This window comes from Ictalurus punctatus, chromosome 5 (assembly GCF_001660625.3).
Source record: "Ictalurus punctatus breed USDA103 chromosome 5, Coco_2.0, whole genome shotgun sequence".
Lineage (NCBI taxonomy): Eukaryota > Metazoa > Chordata > Actinopteri > Siluriformes > Ictaluridae > Ictalurus > Ictalurus punctatus.
Genome location: NC_030420.2, coordinates 34,468,579 through 34,476,078, shown reverse-complemented (window position 1 = coordinate 34,476,078; position 7,500 = coordinate 34,468,579). Strand labels below are relative to the sequence as shown.

Genomic DNA, 7,500 nt, shown 5'->3' with positions numbered 1-7,500 from the left:
AGCAAAAGACACTTTAAAGAAATGAAAAATAAAAACACTAATACGATGATAATACTGCATGAACAGTCGTAGCTGTAATTCTCACAGTAATCGCTGGTGTAATTAAACAGAACGGCTTCCACACTCATTATTCAGCAGCACAGAGAATAGCACCTGATCCAGCGCATCCGGTTATTTTACATTTTTATTGTTTTATATCGAGCTCTGATAGATACTCGTGCAATCCACGAACGTAATGAAGCCAATAGACACTGAATTCAGGTGATTTATTGTAATCGCATATCCCAGTATGTTTGGAAGTCAGGGTCAGCCATGATACAGCGCCCCCTGGAGCAGAGAGGGTTAAGGGCCTTGCTCAAAGGCCCAACAGTGGCAGCTTAGCAGCGCCGGGGCTTGAACCCCTGACCTTCCGATCAGTAACCCAGAGCCTTAACCGCCAAGCCTCCACTATCCCTTTAATCAAACTCCGTCTCACGTAACTTCTGAATGGTGCTCAAGTCTGTAGTTACGTATGAGGTCTGAATGTGCCAATCTCAGTCCCGAATAAGGGCCAGAAGGCATCCACTCTGCTTGAAATGGTAGTTCTCATGTTAGTCGTATATACATTCCGACACAAACGCACACTTGCAGAACCTGAGATTATGACTGTGAAAGTAATTAAGTTCAAAATGGCACGCAGTGATTTTTCTTTCATTAAACACATCATTAAACAAATTGTTTTCTTCTTTCCATCAGCCCGAGATCTCATTCGGGTTGACCTCAGTCCACTCAGCCATCAGTCGCATTTTTAATGGTGTATTAGGCTGCAGAATGTAAATAGTGCTGCTGATGCTTCGAGTGAAATTTTCAATCCGAACACAATCATGTTGGCTAGCTAGCTAGCATGCTAACTGAGCACTTAAGAACTTCAGAGGCTTACTACTGTACGTAAAGGAACGGCACTTAACATGGCTCAAGGGATGCAGTCAAGGGGAAGAGAGTGAGGGCATGTTAGAAAAAGGATTGGAACACAGCACTATTTCTAGGCATCATGGAAGATTGTATTGCATGGAGTTCATAGATTATATTAAAAAAATAAAACAAGGTACGAAATGGTGTTTGTGTGTGTGTGTGTGTGTGTTACTCTAATAAGTGTGCTACCTCAATTTACTGATAATTACACAGATGGACTATAATTGGTCAGCTTCGGTTTGGGAGTGTGACACCTGTTTGTGTGTGTCTTCTTGGACATGGACCAGATTTGACAGAAAAGACAGAAGGCAAGGTGATGAGTGGTGTGTATGTGTGTGTGTGTGTGTGTGTGTGTGTGTGTATGTGTGTGTATGTGGTGGGTGGGTGTCCTTTTTCGGATGGCCAACAGATTTTTGTGGACAAGAGAGACAAAAGAGGAGGTAATGAAGAAGATATCTGTGTGTGTCCTGAGGGAAGGAAGCTCATCTCGCTCTAACATGCCACACATATGGGCTAACACACACATCATCTGTTTCACGGTCAGACGAGTATATGGACAGATACTGAAAGATCTCGCCTCATTCCTGCTCCGTTCTGTTGTTTTTGTAATTTTGCTTTGAACAAAATGACAGATTACTGCCTGGTAATTTACGTCATGGACCAGTGCCATCGCAGGAACAATCACCTATTTTACACCCCTAAATTGTCACCCTAAACTTTTCCCTCCTAGTTTGTGTCTGCAATGACGTGCCGTTCTTGCTCGGCTGTAAACAATGAGTATTAAAGATTACTTGCAGTTCTAGAGGTATGAAGATTACACTACTACTTGCTAAGGTTCTCGGGATGAACACACTACTCACCCTGACACTGTCGATAGTGCACTACATGATTTAAGACATAGCCTTTCTGTCTTTCTTTACACAGGCAAATAAATTGCGCACAAAGACCCTGAAGAACACTTTGAATCCGGTTTGGAACGAGACCCTGATTTACCATGGCATTACTGCTGCTGACATGACAACAAAAACTCTCAGGTACGAATGCCAGAACTGTAGTCTCACTTGGGCACCGGTGACATAGTCTGCAAGCAAGTGCCTGAACTTTAGTCTTAGATAAGATGTACCTTTATTGAGCCCCTGTAGGGGAAATTCAAGTCAACACCCAGGTACTAGTGCTGTAGTTCACACTCAGTACCAGTTGTAGCTGTAGTCCATGCATAGGAATCAGAGCTGAACCAGGTGCCTTAACTAAAGTCTATACTCAGGTACTAGAGCTATCAGTCATACTCAAGAACCAACGCTGTTAGACACGAGTACATGAGTTATACTCAATGCTTTACTTGAGTTGTAGTCCATGATAGAGTACCAGAACTGTAGTACCCTCTCAGGAATACGAGCTGTAGCCCAAAACCAGGATCCAGAGAGGCCATGAATTACAGTCCACAGTCTGGAACTTCAGGTGTAGTACACACTCAGGCACTAGAGCTGTATTCTAAGCTAGGGATCCACTTGGGAAACATGTTGCCATCTACAATCAAGAACCAGAGTCATAGTCTGCACTTGGTAATAGGTGCTGTAGTTGGCATTTGAGTGCAGAATGCAACTATTGTGTACCCTGATCTGTATACAGGTACTAGAGCTGTATTCCACGCTTGGGTACACAAGATGTAGGCCTCACTCATGTACTAGATCTGTATTCTACACTTGGGAATAAGAGATGTAGGCATCACTCAAGTACTAGAGCTGTTTTCCACACTTGATTACAAGACATATAGGCCTTATTCAGGTACTAAAACTGTATTCTACATATGGGTCTACGATCTGCAGGTCCCAGTCAGGTACTAGAGCCATATTACGCAATTTAAAACCAGAGCTCTGCCCGATTCACGCACTATTTCACACTTGGGTATCAGATCTGCAGGTCCCACTGGGTACAAGAGAGATAGTCTGCACCAGAGAACATGTCATCTACACTTGGGTACTAGAGCTGTAGTCCACACTCGGTTACCTGCAGCACAGTTTGGGTTCCTCAGTTGGACCACAGTTCTTGTATCCAAGTGTACACAACAAATTTGGCACTTCATTGTGAACTACAACTCTAGAACTCAGTTACCAGAACCATAGTCCACACTCTGGATTAAGAGATGTGGTCCAAAACTAGGTTCCAGATTTGTGATCTATACATAGAATCTAAACAGAGTGTATTCCACACTAGAGCTGGGGCCCACACTTGGTTCCACACTCGGGAACCTGAGTTGTAGTCTACACCTGAGTAAGAGATCTATGGTCTATACTCAAGTATGAGAGCTATAGCATACACTTGAGTACTAGAGTTTCAATCTATACTTAAGTACTAGATCCGTAGTCCACACCTGAGTAATAAAGCTCTAGCCCACTCTGAAGTATTAGAACTGTTCAAAAAGGTACAATACTTGCTATGTACCCAAACTGTGGTCCATAGTGACGAAGCAAAGCTGTAGTTTGTATTTGGGAACCAGAACTGTAGCTCTTTCACAGGTTCTAGAGATGTATTTCACAACTTTGGGTACAAGAGTACAAGGTCCCACTTAAAATCTAGGGCTAAAGTCCACAACCAGGTACCCGGAGTGTAGTCTACACACAGAAATACAGGCTGTAGCCTAACTATTTTATTTTTGCGCAACATCTTTTGTACCGTACTATGAACTACAGGTCTCGTGCTGTGGAGAAAAGAACGTTCTCTATCTGTAGTGTACATTATTACTCTACAGATCTAGTACATGGGTATAAACTACAACTCTAGTACTCAAGTGTATGATATAGCTCTAGTACACAGAGGGTATTCCAAACTGTAGGTCCACACTTGGGTCACAGAGTTGTAGTCCACATTTGGAACTGAGAACTGTGGTCCACACTCAAGTACTAGAGCTATGAGCTTATATACAGTCCATACTTGATCTGCGAGTAATAAAGCTCTAGTGCACTCTGAAGTACTAGCCCTGTAGTTGACAATGAGGTACAAAAAGTTGTTGTGCATGTTCTAAAAATAAAAACAGTGCTGCTGGAATGTTTTGTGTATGTCTACAAACACACTGAGGAGACTTGCTAATGATGTTCTTCTTCTTCTGTGTGTATGTGTGTGTGTGTGTGTGTGTGTGTGTGTGTGCGCATGGGTGTCAGAAGCGAATGAGAAGAGTGATGGAAAGAAAGACAGATCAGAAATTAAGAGGATGAAGTAGGAATGAGGGAGCTGGGTGGGGGACGGGGGACGGGGGACGGTACCATTCGGTGACACAGTAGGAGACAAAGCTCCAGCAATCAAACAGACTCACACACTTGGGTCCATCCTGCTGTGTGAGGGCATGTTGAGACACAGTGAGATGGAGGAAAAGACACGGAAAGAGAGAGAGAAAGACCGATACACAGCCAAAAAGCTCTCCCTAGGAGACTAATGAAATGGAGAGCTGGAGGGGAAAGAGATTATTGAGAAGGGGTGTGTGTGTGTGTTTGTAAAGAGAAGAAGATGGACCATTCATATGATTCAAGACCATATGCCAGAGCGTGCTACAGTATCATTTCCAATGCATTGGTAAAAAAAAAAAAAGACAAGGAAACTCTCTTCCCAGCCTAGTTATTCAGAGTCTGATTAGAATCCATCCGAGAACAGGGTTTCAGCTGAGTTAGCAAGAAAAAAAGTGGAAGTTAGCACCTTTAACAGGCCAGTGATGCTCAAAGTACGTGTGACAGATTGTGATGAATAACCGAGCTTGCTGCTGATCCTCAGAATATTCTCTCCACTGTCATTTATAAAGTAAAAATAAAACTCGTTAATCATGCATGACCAGAGATAAAGCAACGGTCACACAGGGTTTTCGTCTCACTGTTTCCTTCTTCAGAGTGGAGCAAAAATCAATGTTCTCTACGTTCCCAGGACCCTCTATTCCCAAGGTCCTATGTTCCAGGGGGTTTTTTGTGTGATGATCTGGGAAAACTCCTCGGATGTCTGGAATATTTCCCCGAAATGTTTTATTGAGGTTGCTTTCTAACTTGGCCTTGGAGTCTGCTGTGAAGATCATGTTGTATAAGGAGGAAGTTAAATACACACAGTGGTAAAAACAGTCAGGCTCCATAAAGAGCTCTAAAACCTCGTTAGCTAAGTGCGCCTTTCTCTCTGTTTGATCGAGGCTTTGGGTAGTTGCCTCGGTGAGAAGGACTTAACCCTGATCAGTGCAGTTTGTAATCAGATGGTGGCTGTGAAAATGCCGCAATGCTCTTGAGCTGTGACGTTAAAACAGACATTGAGATGGACTGCTTACACACACTGTACCTGTACGTTTAAATAGAAAGTTATTCATAACAAACATTTAGACAGTAGAACAGAATTTACAGAATGAATCAGCTACTGTTTCCACAATAATGTGAGCAGAGATCAGTCAAGTGAAGAGACGACTATGATTCTGATGTTCCCATTGACCAATCACTAATCACCATTTTCCCCGAAGACTAATCACTGACTACTAATGTTCCCAGTGACCTATCACTGATCACCATTGTTTTCAATGACTAATCCCTTATCAGCATTGATCCCAATGACCAGTCACTGTCCACCTTTGTTTTCCGTGACTAATCACTGTCCACCATTGTTCCTGATGACTAATAATGATCACCATTGTGCTCCATGATATGACTAATCCCTGATCACCATTGTTCCTGATGATATGACTAATCACCGATCATTATTGTTCTCCATGATATGACTAATCCCCGATCACCATTGTTCCCAACAACTTCTTTGTTCTTGGTTTTAAACTCTCTTTGTTGCGATATTTACTGTTAAAAAGTGAGTATTCCATCCGTAACTATTTCCTTTGCATCCGTTTCTCGAATCCTCACCACCATGTCTTCATTTTGTCTGTGTTCTTCACAGAAATTTTATTAAATGTGTAAATACATAAATAGTTAGCTTTATGACATGCCATGACCAAAGCTGACACTGTTCTAAAAGAAATAAATTATCATCTATTGTTTTCTAATCTGAAATCTATGCCGAGTATCTTCAGAATATCTTCCTTCTTCACGTAACACGTTTTGATATGCAGATGATCACGATGATTCAATGAATATGCAAATTACACCCATATCCGGTGCTGAATTTTTGAGCACGCATTAGCTACTTTCCCCTGAAACTAGTTAGCAACACGGAGCGGTTGGGAATAAAAAATATAGTGCTAATGCACTCCAGCGTTACTCTGTAATAAAACTATTCTGTAACAGCGGTAATAAAAACACACCGTGATCGTAGAGTTGCCGTTTTTTTTTTTAACATAGCTTCAATATATTGTTCTGTATGGTTATAATTCTTCATCATTTGTGCTGTTGTCCTGCGCAGCAGGAAATGCCAACACCTCGACAGAGCTGTGAGAGAGAGAGAGAGTGATGAATACGCTTACATTTTTAGCCTGAGTCTCGCACCTCAGCTCACATCCTGCTGTTTGTTTATGAGCACATGGGGAAACCAGAAGGACCTTGGTGAAACCTCGTGTCCTCACACGTCCTTATACAAGGACAATGGAATGTAAAATGAACAATTTGGACAAACTGATGTGGTTTTCCAGGTGTTTTTATCCCGGGTGTGTTTGGTGAAGTCGGAACGCTGTTTTCGAGCCCGGAAGCGGTTCAGAGAGCTGGTCTGGGGTCTGGGTCTGGGGTCTGGGGCTCAAATAACTGAACGCTGGTGTGCAGAGTTGCCAGGTCTTCAGCCAGACTACATCTCAAAACCTGCGCAAAACACCTGAAACTAACCCAAAAAATTCATATACTGAAAAGGAATTCTCAGCCTTTGCATGGGAAAAGAAGTTCACCGTGGTGTGCACGCATTTCTGATATGCAGTCTACGCCTTTTAATCATCACGGCCATTATCCGCACCATAATGTCATGTTACTTCCTGTTTCGAGGTTCCTGAGAACGTGGATTTTGGTGTATTCCCACATTTTTTACGACACGTTATCGCCATCTACTGGGCTGGAGTGCTCATGTCTTTCTGGTGTTTTGGTGTGGGCGGAGACATTTCCCCAAACGCTGCTTGCGTGAAAGCAAAGGGTAAAAACGACACTTTCTGAAATTTCTCTGTATGCTGCATTTGTGGTCTGAGCACAGAGTAGAGCGTCACTCACCACTAACATCAGACTGAGGTAGGGGGTGTGGCCTAAATTCTAAAGGCGGAGCTTTAGGATACATTAGAAGTGATTCCAATGAAAAAAAGGCAGTTCACATTTTATTCGTATAGTGAATTATTTAAAAATACAAACAGACTAATTTTAAAATTAGGATCTTCATGGTTTGTTTCTGAGCTGTACAACAACGTTGTGGGGCGAGTGTGTGAAGATTCCGTTCTGGACGTCACCCAAATGTCTGCTAACGTCCGCTCTCAGTGCTAATGAACGAGGAATGATGCCAAACACTAGAGGGTTTTGGAACAGAGTTTGGATGCTGGAATGAACATGCTGTCAACCCCCTGTGTGTGTGTGTGTGTGTGTGTGTGTGTGTGTGTGTGTGTGTGTACACAACATC

At 42.6% G+C, this 7,500-nt stretch overlaps 1 protein-coding gene across 1 annotated transcript in view; it reads left to right on the top strand.

The window, feature by feature from the left end:
- Nucleotides 1–1,875: 1,875 nt before the first annotated feature.
- Nucleotides 1,876–7,500, top strand: part of doc2d (double C2-like domains, delta) — a gene marked incomplete at its 5' end in the record, with an annotated part of 22,488 nt that continues 16,863 nt past the window's right edge. Inside the window, 1 exon segment of the mRNA XM_053680495.1 lies at nt 1,876–1,985. Within this exon segment, the coding sequence (XP_053536470.1) occupies nt 1,876–1,985 (110 nt within the window).